The sequence below is a fragment of the Urocampus carinirostris genome, chromosome 3 (assembly GCF_059441175.1).
Source record: "Urocampus carinirostris isolate Australia breed hairy pipefish chromosome 3, RoL_Ucar_1.0, whole genome shotgun sequence".
In the NCBI taxonomy this organism is placed as follows: Eukaryota; Metazoa; Chordata; class Actinopteri; order Syngnathiformes; family Syngnathidae; genus Urocampus; species Urocampus carinirostris.
Genome location: NC_142351.1, coordinates 48,273,242 through 48,287,927, shown reverse-complemented (window position 1 = coordinate 48,287,927; position 14,686 = coordinate 48,273,242). Strand labels below are relative to the sequence as shown.

Below are 14,686 nucleotides of genomic sequence, written 5' to 3'. Positions count from 1 at the left end.
CGAATTGTTTCCCGGTGAGGGTTGGACTCCGCCAGAGCTGCCCTTTGTCACAGATTCTGTTCATAACTTTTATGGACAGAATTTCTAGGCGCAGCCTTGGTGGGGATGGAGTCCGGTTTGGGGACCTCAGCATTGCATCCTTGCCTTTTGCAGATGACGTGGTACTGTTGGCTTCCTCAGGCCGTGATCTTCAGCTATTACTGGAGCGATTCGCAGCCAAGTGTGTTGCGGCCGGGATGAGGATCAGCACTTCTAAGTCCAAGACCAAGGTACTCAGCTGGAAAAGGGTGGCATGCTCCCTCCAGGTTGGGGATGAGATCTTGCCCCGAGTGGAGAAGTTCAAGTATCTTGTGGTCTTGTTCACGAGTGAGGGTAGGCTGGAACGGGAGATCGACAGAAGGGTCGGTGCAGCGTCTGCAGTCATTCGCACCCTGTACCGGTCCGTCGTTGTGAAGAGGGAGCTAAGCCGAAAGGCAAGGCTCTCGATCTACCGGTCGTTCTACATTCCTACCCTCACCTATGGTCATGAACTGTGGGTTATGACCGAAAGGACATGATCCCGGATACAAGTGGCTGAAATGGGTTTCCTCCGTAGGGTGTCTGGGTTCGCCCTTAGAGACAAGGTGAGAAGCTCAGTCATCCGGGAGGGACTGTGTAGACTCTACACTGTAGAGCCACTGCTCCTCCGGATTGAGAGGAGCCAGTTGAGGTGGCTTGGGCATCTGATAAGGATGTCTCCTGGATGCCTCCCTCAGGAGATGTTCCGGGCATGTCTAGCCGGCAGGAGTCCCGGGGTCCACCCAGGACACGCTGGAGAGACTATGTCTCTAGGCTGGCCTGGGAATGCCTCGGGATCCCGTCAGATGAGCTGGAGATGGTGGCTGGGGATAGGGACGTCTGGGCTTCCTTTTTAAGGCTGCTGCCCCTGCGACCCGACCCCAGATAAGCGGAAGACAATGGATGGATGGATGGATGGATTTTGAAGTTGCATAATCTGTCATCAATTCCCGGTAGTTGTAAATATCATGTCATTCTGCTATTAATAAACTTTGGGGTACTTGGGGAGGAAATATTTTAAATGTAGTTTTATTATTAATTGTTTTATTAATTTAGTTATCAAATATAGTTATAAATTCACTAGGCATTAAAAATATCTATAGGATCTACCTGTTCAAATAGGTACAAAGGTGCCTTTGAGTAGTGGCGCAGCAGATAGTCAAAAACAAGCAGCAAACGAGCCAAGTTAAGCGGCACAGCTTTCAGCTGGCCGTCTCTGCTCAGTGCCACATCAGTTATTGCCTGAGTGACCAAAGTGAGGACAGTCCATCTGCCACGTTCTGACAGGTTGTGGAACAGCAATAACATGAGTTGAAGGTGCTCCACATTAAGGTCATCCTCGCCATGAACTACTCCCTGAACTGTGTGCTGCTTCAGTGTTCCCAAAAATCTATGTATGAAAAATAAAGAAAGTGGTTAGACCAACATCGTTAGGTATTTAAAATTCAGCAGTTTCTGCCTCAATGAAAACAAGGTTGGGCCTAAAAATCTTTGTGAATGTAATGGTAACAATACCTTTCCCACACTTTCATACACTCAGGTACATCAGGCTCTCCTTGCACATTCGCTTTGTGCTGCCAGATGAGGAGAAGCCTTGAGAGAACGGAAAGTGACTGAGGGTGAATGTATAAGGGCCAGGGACCCTCAGAAAAGGGGGCAACACCAAGTTGCTGAAGAAGGGTATTCTAAGAAAAGAGACAATTGTACAGAATACATCAGGAAGTGTTTACTGTTAATAAAAGAAGTATTTTATGTACATATCCTACAAACATGTATATTACTGAATTTGCAGAATTGTAATCCTTTTACCTGTAGGGAAGGGGACGGCAGATCAGATGTAACTAGTGTGTGGTTGAAGTGATAAAGAGCTAAAGAGAAGGCCTCATCTGAGGAGCCTGGGGGGAATACAAGTTGCACATTGACTATCAGAAGAAGTTCGGAACAGCTTTTTCAGCATACCTTTTACATCTTTGTCCACGTCTTTAATTATGCTGGCTAATGTTGCCATGTGTTGCTCAGTCAAAGATACACTTAAGTAGTTTCGGATGAAGTTGTTCCTGGATTTGAGCATGGAGGTTGTAATGAAGTTCAAGATACTAGAGGCTAAACTGAGAAACTGTAGGGAAACAAAAACAAACAAATTAACGATCGTAAAATACTTTATCAAATTAGTCGAGACTATTGTTGCAGTTAAAAAAAACAACTAACAAGCTCTGGATCTTTACGACCAGCTAAAATGTTGCCATTCTCGCTTGGATTTTGCTTGCTGGGGCTCTTCAATCTAGGTGAGGTCTCTGGTGGAGGTGGTGGTGGAGGCGGAGGGGGAGCTACTTTGTCTTTGAAGGGTGAAATTGTCTCTTCAAACCAAAGTCCTAGAATTGGTTCACTGTCATCATCTGCAATGGGAACACATTTCTGAGACTCATTTATTCATTGATGCCAACAGATTTCCATATATATATATATATCCATTTTTATAGTGTGGTAGTGGTCAAACTTCAGACTATTTTGTGACACCAACATGACTAAACAGAGTAGACAAAAATATAACAATTGTAAACATTCAATGATGAATATCCACTTAAAGGAGGACAAAGGTAGTAATAAATTAGCCTTAAGAAAATAATTTGCGGTCAAAATAGTAGTCATGAATTATGCAAAGGTAGTTCATTCTAACCAACAGCATAACACATCTATTTACACACTATTCTAAATAGCTAATTAAATATAGTGTGTCATAAAATACGGAACGGTGTTAGGTTGATGAATCTCATTTAAGGACAATATTTTAAGGAAAGTAGTTTGACTGTTACATTAGTTTTTATAAAACACAAGGACATAAATGTTATGTAATGCATTGCACACACCCAATAATTTTATGTCCAGGGATTTGTACATTAAAACAGAAGAAAGCTAGAACCAAAGGCAACAAATGAATATGTGTGTATCGCATAAAGAAGCGGTAGTTGTGAAATCCTATGGCAGTTTGAATAACAACAAAGTTGTGTTTCACATTCATAATGACGAGGCCAGATAAACATGCTTTTGATGTTTTGGATTTTGTAAGCATAACTGTTATGTGTTGAACATGCACGATTACCATGAAAGAACATCTTGGGGAAAGGAGAATTTATTTTACACAAATTCAAATACACAATTCTACTTTCATCTACATTTTCTTGATATTCAAACATCTAAATCTATTCACCTATCAATAATCATTTATATTATTACCCTATTTCACCGATAATGAAATTAATGAAAGACAGTTCTTTAAAAAAATGGGATAACTTTTTATACCGTATTATCCGCACTATAAGGCGCACCTAAAGGCCTTTATTTTTTTCAAAAACTGACCATGCGCCTTATAATACAGTGCGCCTTATATATGGATCAATATTAGGTCGCAAAGTCTTGCAAGTAAGGCAAGCAGCCGCCGACTAGATTTTCCTCCGAAGGCGAAGTCGTCCGCGGTGTATGCTGGGATACATATGCCGGCGTTTCATTTCCCAGCCAGTGTGTCAATCATCATTTGAATCGATCACTATTGGCTAAAGTTATTCTGAGAGAAAGAAGGCTGATCCTTTTTATCATTTACAGGCTCGCATAGGCTAAAGGGGCAAAACAAAGCCTGCAATTGGCTGAAAAGATGAATGTGAATAGCAAATTTGGTTGTCTACGGCATAGAGAAAACATATTTTACTATTCTGTATTTGTAAATATTTTACTCTCCTGGATTTACTACACTCACGGATATAAGAGGACCATGGTTTCACATCATTATTGAACACAACGACTTCGGTGAGCTACTCCGGCTATATATTTTCCCAGTATCTTGTTTCAGAGTGATCTCGATGTTTCTGTGATGGGTCTTTTTTTAAATTAAACTCAATTCCAAGTGTTTATTGTCATATGCACGGTAAAGTTGCGAGCGAAAAATAAAATAGAAACTAAGGAATGGTTGGCATTTCTTGAATCCCAAGACTTTAACCTTCTGAATGATATTTGGAACGATGCATTTGAGTGACATCGTACAGATACTGTTTCCGTACATGTCTGAGACACGTATTTGCTTCTTTGCAAGCTTTCGGAATGTTAAGGGGGTTATAGGTTTGACTGAACTATCTGACTGTTTTGTCGACGTTCCTATTGTAGCGCCTTATAATCCAGTGCGCCTTATGTATGGAAGATATAGGACCAAAACTATTTTTTGGGGGTGCGCCCTATAACCCGGTGCGCCCTATAGTGCGGAAAATACGGTAATTATTTTTTTTATAAACCCCCTAAATAGCACACGGAAAAATAATAACTACAAGGAGGTAATATTTTCTTCCAAACAAAAGTGGTAAATTCACAAGATATAATGTAATTGGATTACATCAATATTGTACAAAGCTGGGTCTGACAGAGCAACCAGAGTAAACGGCCCAAAAATATTCTAACAATTTTTTTAACAAATTTTTACAAAGATTAAGTCCAGATGTTTTGATGTGTGCTACAAACAAACTGGATTGGAACATTACGGAGGCAGGGAAAATTTGTTATTGCTGACCTTATTCAATAGTAGCATGATGATGAGAGCAAAACTCAACGCCTGCATAAAATAATGTGACAACCATCACTTCAAACAAACTCAATTTTACTCATTTATTCTATCCAAACTCTGGAAAAAGGTGTACTGTAAATTTCCCTGCTCTTTTGAAAAGCCCCACAAGACTTTTGAGATCAACTCTCGGTTGCAGGCTTTAGGCATGGATTTGCAAATAACAACACTAAACTTTCCAGGTAATTGCAAAACTGTAGCTTTAAGTAGATATTCACATTTGCATGCAACACAAAAAAAGTATAACTTGTCAGATATCAGTGAAACGCAGCATAGTATGTGTCAGCGCACAGTACAAGCACAACTTTAATTCATCATATCCAAGAATAATACCACTGATTTTCAAGTGGGTTACACCTTTTTTGTTTGCTTTTGTTTGAGAAATGTCCATGATGTAATGATTTTATTTAAAATTGTGAGCAAAACACGGAGAGCCAGGTAACTAGGTCTACTTACCCCATCTTTACACATATCTATGTCCAATACAATCTTATGTGGCCTTTAATTTCTGAGGACATGGGTAGATGTTGAAGCTATATACAACTTACCTTAAACCCTAACAACTGTACAACCCAAGAAAATAATATGGTACAGAAGTGCAGGTTCCTTACCATCATGCACCATCTGTGGATATGAAGTAGTTGACTAAAGACCCACATAATAAGACCATTGGTATTATCCTTTCAAGCACATTGAACCACAGATGAACCTCTTTGACAAAAAAAAAAGAATCTTATCTAAATTTAGACTATTATGACAAAAGGAACATTTCAAAGAACTGACATTTTGCCAAAGTTCCTTCCTCTGTGGCTCTTTCCTATACTAATTTAGCTCTAGCTCACAACCTACATAGTGGGACATACGATAACAAAATGAGTGTAGGACAGTGAAGTGTATGTACACCAAGTCTTTTGACCTGAGGACAGAAAACTGCTGACCTGAGACACAAGCTTCACTTGTCTTCTCCTGTCTTCTCTCTGCTGAGATAGTAGACACTGTCAACTGCACTATCATGTAGGGTGGCTAAACAAAAATGTAAATGACATTTTTGTGAGTGGTATGCATGTGTTTATCCTTCTCACTCCTCTTATACCACAACAGAAACCCGGAAACAAAAGTGATGTATATCCTTGAATAACAGCTCCATACACTGACACAACAAACACAAATATCAGCTGATTTTTGCACTGGCCTACATGCTGCTGGTGAGACAGAACTAAGGTCTTTCAAGTCTGTAGATAAAGCTTTATGAATATTAAACAGATGGTCTGTATAATGTTACAACAGTTCCCCAGTTTCACAGAGCTGTAATTATATGTAATTCAACCCTCAGACTTACATATCATTGCTGCTATTCTGAAAAGACTTATCTCCATTTTTTGCCATTTTTAATTTTTTGCATAAATGGAATGTTTCCAATGAAACACATGCAAAAATGCAAATAAAATGCCAACAATTGAGATACTTCTTTATGAAATAGCAGTGATGACCCTGTTACATTTAATAACTTTTTAAGAACCTCAATGATTAGATTACACCAGTCATTACATAACTCTTGCTGTTAAAGGGCAGAGAATAAGTGTCAATGAGTGTACTAGACAAGAGGTAAGTATTGTAATTCAGAAACTGGATCTACACAAATAGAATACATATGAAAATATACAATCAACATGTTTGAGGTGATGCTGTTAAACTACTTGGTGCACAGAAACCTGGGGCTTACCAAAGTGCTGGGCACAATTTACCTTGACTACTGTCCTCTTCAGTGCTGCTGAAATCATCCTCATAGTAAGTGTTGGAATCAGTTGAAGCACTGGCATCACTGCTGACTGAACCTTTTCTCTGGCGCTGAAGAACACAAGCCTGATGGAAGATATGAGAAATGCAACTGAAAAAGCAGTCAAAAATGGGATGTCATGCACAGTTTTCTTCATCCCTTCTAATTACCTACAACATCCTTATCAGCTCAAGAATATTTCTTTTAATCAGCCATAATCACATGAATACAACTTGGGAAAAAGGTTGGGTATCATATGCAATACCTTTTTGTAGGCAGTGGAAAGAAGAGTGAATAGAAGGTTTGTCAGTGGTACAGAGTCAATGAGCCTTTGGACTCTCTGGATTGAAGTACTTTGTGCCATGATGTTAAGCTCAGCAGGTGGACCATCACTTGTCCATCCCTGCAAGGCAATGATAATGGGTTATTGCCCTTCCTGAAGATGATTAGTAATCAGTATTTCAAAAGAATGGACTTACTCGATGCAGGGCTTCAACTTGTAAATCTTGGAAAAGTGATGTTAAAAGTTTGATGGTATGATTGGCCAAGATTACAGACAAAACTCCAAAACCTTGGTGGCTTTAAAGAGAATAAATAGCACATTTAGATTCATATGCATCATACAATGGAGTTGATTTTTGTAGCTAATCCTAATGACATGCTATATTAAGGATTTCTTTAATTGGTTTCTAACTCCTTCAAAGTTCACTTTGCTGATTTTAATTTGTGACCTTTAAGTGAATCAATGGACGAGGAATCTTGGTATTTTTGCACCTTTCGAGTCCCATTAATAAAAGATCTATGCAGGCACGTAAAGAAAAAAACGTTACCTAACTTGCCTTCTTATTAAAAATTAAAATTATGTGTGGCTTGCTCTTGAAGCACACATAGAAAAGCTGTTTAGTGGCTTTGTTACGGGTTTTTAATTAAAAATTGCGACTTCAAATGGCTTAGCTTAACATTACAATCACTTACAAGTTTGATTATTTTAACTTTTAACTTTACTAAAAATGCTGTTCTATTTCACACTTTTATGTTTGAAGACTAATGTGTATTCTTAGTTTCAGTGTTCCCCAATGTGGGGGGCCTCTGCAAAGGTTGGTGTTGGTTGACTGGCTGATAAGAGCAGTGCGTTCTGCGGTCAGTGTGTTGCCATCCCTATCAGTGTGAATGAACATCCCTTATGTCTTTTCACTCAGTTGATCTGTGCCTTGCCATAATTGTTGTAAATATCATCTATTTTTACCCGGCAAACTTTGCAAAGAAATACAGAGTAAACTGAACTGAAAAAATAATATTCCAAAGATAACTAGTCATCACTTACCCTTTACCAGGACCCAACTTTGGTGACCCAGCACAGTCTTTAGTGCGAGCGGCAATATCTCGGACACGTAGGGCAGCCAATGGATCTTTCTCTTTGCCTTTATCAGCCAGGGCTGTAGGGCTCAAGTTAAGAATTAGGTAAAGGCTGTTTAAAAGGCACCATGCACCAAGAAGCTGGAAGTTCTGGTAATGCTAAAGACAACAACACACAAACAGAAGGTTAAACTGTTAGTCCCACAAAAAGAACAATGTATTATGAATTTTCTATTGACCTCTCCACCAGCGCGACGAGAATTGTTGATGGCTTGCCCAATCATTTCATAGATCTCTAACTGTTTGAATACACATTCAATTCAAGTTAACACACTTAAAAAGCATTTTGTCAACTCTAGCTAAGAAGGCAGAATATTGGAGAATTAAAACTTACACATTTCTGAACTATTGTTGCAGCATCGTTTTCATACTCTTCCTCTTTGGTTCCAGTGGAAGCAGAACGAACCTGTAAGCCACTTCCTACCTGCAGTATCGCCATGCAGGTTGCCACACTCACACCTGAACACAAAAATGTTTGAGTTTTCCATCTGAAAAACCAGCAATTTTTCAGTCACAGGACGTAAGTATGAGGTTTGTTTAATCAATGAGTGCACATGAAGCAAATTCATAGTTACAATAAAAATCTTGCAGGGCGCCAAGAAAATCGCTTAGTTAAATGAGTTAAATGGCTTTTTGCTCTAGTGGCATGTGACAAGAGGACGATCTCCAGCTACCCGCCAACAAAATAAAGATACAAACTAGACAGATAACGCTCCCCTCTTGAAAAGCACTTTGATACTTTGTGTCAGTGCTTATTTTAGAGAACTAACTTGTTTCCCACTTCAATAAACAAACCCGACAGATAATTTTCCATTGCACTTTTTTCAAAGCAATTGCCTTTTAGTTTGATCTGGGTGCACAGAGCGGTGCTCAATGAACCATCATGGTCACGGTGTTGTACTTCATTGTTACTCATTTTTCCCTTTTCTGCACGTTTAGTAAAGTGAGATTGTATTCCCCTTTCAATTTTGTTTGTGCAACTTTACTACGTTTACCCTTTTCTACTCAGATTGGCTTGCGCTTCATGCAAAACCGAACAATTTAAATTATCTCGAACTCTAATTTGTCTACTTGTGCGTACTTGATGGATTTCAGTTAAAAAGCGTAGCCCCAAATGTCCCAATTGTGTTTAGTGTGTCCATAGCATTAATAGATACAAGTAAAAGAGACAAGACGAAATGTTCCGAGTGGAGCACACACTACGCTCATAGTGAAATTCCGAAGCAAGCACTTGCACTAATGTGGTAAATCGCTTGTTCACAGGCCCGGACAAATATGAAAAATCAGCACATTAACCCACATGGCATATTAACCTATTTTATTACAGTGTCTATTTTATGTAGCACTATTTAAATACTCTATATCAACACGTCACATTGGGTATTTAGGTATTATATTCCTTTTACTTTATTATTGTTTATCTTCAACACAAGGATACTGCTGGAAGAGTGAATTTCCCTACAGGGATGAATAAAGTATCTATCTATCTATCTATCTATTATTATCAAGTAAGTTAGAAATATTCTGACGCTTTCGTTTTAGAGCATTTTAATGTGTTTAACAGGATTACATTAGGTTTACAACTGAATTTTTGAATAGAATGTTTTTAAAGGAAGTCTCAGGAGTCAAAGACCCGAAAATTGTTTTAGATCATGAACAGAAAACAATAATTTTGAAAATGCTTTAAATTAGAATTCAAAATTTAAAAATCAGCCTACCAGCATACAGACAACTCAAAGCCAGGACAGTCATATCGAGTAGTCTGCCTGGTGTCAGTGGCTCAAGTACAGGCAGAGAAAGGGTGTCCAAAGCCATGGTGACATCAATCACCAAAGAATGAAACCTTGGTAGGGTAGGTTAGAGTACATTCAGTATGTAGTAACGTGAGACAGAACAGATCACAATGTTTGTGTGACCTAAAAAATATAGTAAAAAAAAAAGACAAACACATCCTACCCATTACGAACAGCTGTGGCATCAGCAACGGTGGCGGGCATGATAAAGAAAGAGTTTGCTGAAACAGCATCTTGGAAACGGTTGATGTAACGCAAAAAGTAGGGCAGGTTGAGACACACCCGAAGCAACTTCTCAGACCCCCCTGAGAAGATAAAGACAAACAACTGAACATTTAGGACAAAAATATATGTATATTACAAAGTTTCCTCAAAACTCAGAGAGGCATTGATACAAATTGACTTTTACAATTGATTTTCCCCTAAAAATTGGAGTAAATAAGTTTATGGTTTTATACTTTGCCGAATTATTTTTAAATATCGCTGTGGTTGCATCAGTTATACTTCTAGTATACCCCAGCAGATGTCCAGTTAAGTTGAACACCGGATTACCTATTAATTTAATACTTAAAGATTTTTAAATATATCAAAATTATATTTCTCTCGTAAAAAAGAAAACAAATTCTATTGCCATGTCTTATGAGAAACTTCCTTCTGTACTTTTTTGGGGGATAAGGGATGATATTTCCACGACTATAAGGCGCACCTAAACGCCTTTATTTTTTTTCAAAAGCTGACCATACGCCTTATAATACAATGAGCCATTTATATGGATCAAAATTGAGTTGCAAGGTCTCGCAACTAATCCAAGCAGCCGCCGACTAGATTTTCCCCCGTAGGCAAAGTAGTCCGCGGTGTATGCTGGGCTATATACACAGCATTTCAGTTACTAACCAATGTGTCAATCATCATTTGAATCGGTCACTATTGGCTAAAGTTATTCGGAGGTACAGGAGGCGGGTCCTATTTAGCATATAAAGGCTAGCATAGGCTAAAGCGGGGCAAATCAAAGCCTGCAATTGGCTGACAAAGATGTGAATCACATGTTAGGTTGCTCTACTGCCCGGAGAAAACATTTTTTACTAATGTAGTCTGTATTTGTAAACAGGAATTCAAGACATAACAGACAGCTAGCAACAAGCAACGTCCATCGACGCAGATGCTTCTCGGCGGAATTCTTTTATTATTTGTCGGCGTTATTGCGGGTTTTGGAGTGTAAAAATATTTCACGCGGTTGGATTTACTACTCTCACGGGTATAAGAGGACCGTGGTTGCGTATCATAATTGAATGTGATGGCTGCAAGACAACTTTGGTGAGCTACCCCGGCTTTAAATTTTTCCTGCATCTTGTTTCAGACTGATCTTGATGTTTCTGTGATGAGCCTACTTTTAAATTCAATATCATTCAAAGTGTTTATTGTCATATGCAAAGTAAAGAACAATGTTTCCCTGCACAATTAAATTCTTACTTTGCTGTCCGTGCAGTTGCCAGCGAAAAAGAAAATAGAAACTAAGACATGGTTGACATCTCTTGAATCCCAAGAGTTTAACCTTCCTAATGATATGTGGAATGACGCATTTAAGTGATTGGTGACATCGTACAGACACCGTGTCCGCACGTTTCTGAGACACGAATTTGCTTCTTTGCGAGCAGTTGGACTGTTAAGGGGTTAATAAGCTTGACTGAACCATCTGACCGTTTTGTTGACGTTCCCACTGTAGCGCCTAATAGTCCGGTGCGCCTTATATATGAAAAATATAGGACCAAAAAACTTTTTGGGGGGTGCGCCTTATAGTCGTGAAAATACGGTACTAAAAAAAATCCTGAGCGAGTAGAGTCCCAGATTTTTGGGGGGTTTATACTCACCCAGTTCTTGTAGGCTTGAGACATTCTGAGAGACAAATGCATTCTTCATTTTTGTGTGCACAGCTTGGTCAGACATCTGGTCATCACAATCACTCTCTGCCTGTTGAAAACCCGCCACCCAAAAAAGTATTTGGATTCACAATGCATAGATTAAGTTCACTGACATCCTCCAGCTGTTTATGTTACATCAGTAGCAAGTCTTACCTGCATTGTTGATGAAGGGCCCAAAATGTTGCTAAGGTCAGGGTTAAACACAGATGTTAGCTGATTAAAGAAGTTTAACTGAACTTCTTTGTGTCGCAGTTCTGGATTTGAGGCACTGGGTGCCTCCTTCTGATCCTCTACTGTTATAACAAAAACAATACAAAAATATGATTTAAGGATTTAGATTTTCAACATGGTTTATGAATAGCATTAGACAGTAACAATATTGCCCACGGAATAGCCACAAAGGCAAAAGTATTATTCTCCAGAAGTTTGGGTTTTATGTCATACATGGATAGGTATTAAAAACTAGTTTACCGTCAGAAAGGGTTTTAACGGTTTGAGGCAGCTTGGCAGACTTCATCATTGCAGTGAAAGTAATAATTTCGGTGCGGTCCAGTCTGCTACTCCCAGTGCAAAGTCCTTTTATAAGAAGAATCAGATGTTTCTGCAACGTAAAATGGATAGCACAATTCATTGAAAAGAATGATGAAATTCATAAAAAAAATAAAGGAAGTCAAAAAAAGCCGAACAGAGTAAAAAAATGGTTGCAAAATTGTAGTCATTAATGTTTAAACTGAAGTACTAAATTTAACGCTCACCTGGGATACTGCACATGCTTCATCTGGGTTCTCAAGGCGCATCAAGGAGAATTCAATCAGAACTTTGCATGCTCCGGCAACTGAAAGCAACTGATTTCTTGGTACTAAAAATAGAAAATAAAACATTATGGACAACAAGATTCAGACGTTCTGTAATAAGGTCATCCACTAAAGCCTTCATATAATACAGAAAACAAAATGTTACATACTTTGCCCACATACTGTGGTGATGTAATGTGCAGAAAGAGCCACAAAAGACGAGTAGAATGGCTCATACTGTTTGTCGTGATGAAGAATGTCTGATTCACTGCAATTAAGAAAATAAAAATAAAATCATTACATGTCCGATACAGTGCTGTAAAGAAGTATTTGCCCCTGCTGATTTCTGTGAGTTCTGCCCTTTATCACTCACAAAAGATATCATATCATCAAACCAATTGTAATATTACACAGAGACAACCCAATAAAATACAAAATGCAGTTTTGAAATGTTGATTCAATTCGTTAAGGCACCCAAAAACTTATGAGGCCCTATGAACCTAATAGCGAGTTGGGTCACCTTTGGCAGCAATAACAGAAATCAAACGTCTTTCACAACGCTGTGGAATTTTAGCTGACTTTTTGCAAAATTGTTTTAAATCTGCCACATTGGAGGCTTTCCTAGCACGAACTAACCGTTTATGGTCACACTACAGCATCTATTTGGATTTAAAACTGGACTTTGACTTGGCCACTCCAGAACCTTCATTTTGTTTTGTCTTTTGAGACATTTAGAGGACTTGCTGTTGTGTTTGGGATCGTTGTCCTGCTGTATGATCCGAGAGTGCTTGAGTTTGAGGGCACGAACTGATGACCGGATGTTCTCCTTCAGAATCTTCTGGTAAACATTAGAATGTATTATTCCGCCAACCACAGCAAGTTGTCCTGGCCTGAGGCAGCAAAGCAGCCCAAATTATCACACTGCTTCCACCATGCTTTACTGTAGGCATTATGTTATTTTTACGCCAGGGCTGCACACCTTCCAAAAGGTTCAATTTTTGATTCATCAGTCCACAAAATGTTACTTCAGAAGTCTTGAGGATGATAAAGATGTTTTTTGACAGTGTGTGTTCTTTTCAGACAGCAGTGGTTTTCTCCTGGGAACTCTTCCACGGATGCCACTTTGGCCAGTGTTTTTCTCATAGCGGACACATGAACCCTGACCTTAACTGATACCAGCGAGGCTTGCAGTTCCTTGGATTTTTTTTTTCGAGGTTCTTTTGTAACCTCCTGGATGAACCGTCGTCTCTTGAAGTAATATTAATTGGTCGACCACTCCTGAGAAGGTTTGCCAATGTTCCCACTTTTCTCCATTTGTGGATAATGGCTGGGACAGTGGTTCGCTGGAGCCCTACAGACTTGGAAATTGATTTGTGACCTTTTCCAGACTGATAGATTTCAATCACTTTTTGTATTCTTTTCTGGCATGTCAATATTGTTCTTGAGATTTTGTACCCTACTTCACTTTCTCTAACAGATTCAATTTAGGTGATTTATTGACTCAACCTAGTTTGTGGCAATCAATTTTGAGTGTGGCCGGTGTAATAGAACTCAGCTTGACCAAAACTATGGTTAATCACAATTAATGTGATTTTACAAAGGGGGTGGGGGGTACAATTACTTCTTCACGTAGGACCAGATGACTAACCAGTGATAAAGTGTGAATCACAAACGTAGGTGTGAAGTTAGCAAATACTTTTTCACAGCACTTTACATTAAATAGTGCATATCTAGCTTTTCCCAGTCTTGCATTCACACGTTTAGACATTGTGTGTATATAATATAGAGATTGTCGATGTAATTACTAGTTGTGTTTATAACTTACTAATTTGATGTTGAAACAGGACATAGGATCAATAGGCTACATTATGTCACCTCACGCCTTGATTACTGCAATTCCCTCCTCTACAGTTTAGCTCAAATATCCCTCCATAAACTTCAGCTGGTCCATAACTCTGCTGCACGCATCAATACCAATGACCCCTCTAACCATCACATCACTCCTGTCCTTTAGCAACTCCACTGGCTCCCAATCTGCCGTAAAATCAACTGCAAAATCCTGCTCTACACCTACATGCTCTCATAACCTTGCCCTCCCTAATTCTCTGAGCGGCAGTAGCTCAGGAGGTAGAGCGCCTCGTCTTGGGATCAAGAGATCGCAGTTCGAATCCCTCCGTGTTACATGTCGAAGTGTCCTTGGGTAAGACTCTGAACCCCTAATGCCCCCAATAAGCAGGTTGGCGCCTTGCATGGCTGCACGGCCGCTATTGGTGTGTGAGTGTGTGTGAATGGGTAAATGTGAAGCACATTGTGTGCTTTGGGAAGTC

The 14,686-nt window shown here is 39.3% G+C and overlaps 1 protein-coding gene across 2 annotated transcripts in view; it reads right to left on the bottom strand.

The window, feature by feature from the left end:
• Positions 1-14,686, bottom strand: part of ubr4 (ubiquitin protein ligase E3 component n-recognin 4) — a 67,684-nt gene that overhangs the window by 50,171 nt on the left and 2,827 nt on the right. For both annotated transcript variants that reach the window (XM_088332137.1, XM_088332138.1), the window contains exons 2-20: positions 12,530-12,627; positions 12,321-12,424; positions 12,037-12,166; positions 11,719-11,858; positions 11,515-11,614; positions 9,810-9,951; positions 9,572-9,696; positions 8,188-8,312; positions 8,033-8,092; positions 7,762-7,952; positions 6,917-7,016; positions 6,703-6,840; positions 6,406-6,523; positions 5,599-5,640; positions 2,266-2,453; positions 2,017-2,173; positions 1,867-1,952; positions 1,573-1,742; positions 1,168-1,447 (exon numbers count right to left, since the gene is read on the bottom strand). In XM_088332137.1, the coding sequence (XP_088188263.1) occupies positions 1,168-1,447; positions 1,573-1,742; positions 1,867-1,952; positions 2,017-2,173; positions 2,266-2,453; positions 5,599-5,640; positions 6,406-6,523; positions 6,703-6,840; positions 6,917-7,016; positions 7,762-7,952; positions 8,033-8,092; positions 8,188-8,312; positions 9,572-9,696; positions 9,810-9,951; positions 11,515-11,614; positions 11,719-11,858; positions 12,037-12,166; positions 12,321-12,424; positions 12,530-12,627 (2,494 nt within the window). The remainder of the gene's footprint in view (positions 1-1,167; positions 1,448-1,572; positions 1,743-1,866; positions 1,953-2,016; positions 2,174-2,265; positions 2,454-5,598; positions 5,641-6,405; positions 6,524-6,702; positions 6,841-6,916; positions 7,017-7,761; positions 7,953-8,032; positions 8,093-8,187; positions 8,313-9,571; positions 9,697-9,809; positions 9,952-11,514; positions 11,615-11,718; positions 11,859-12,036; positions 12,167-12,320; positions 12,425-12,529; positions 12,628-14,686) is intronic.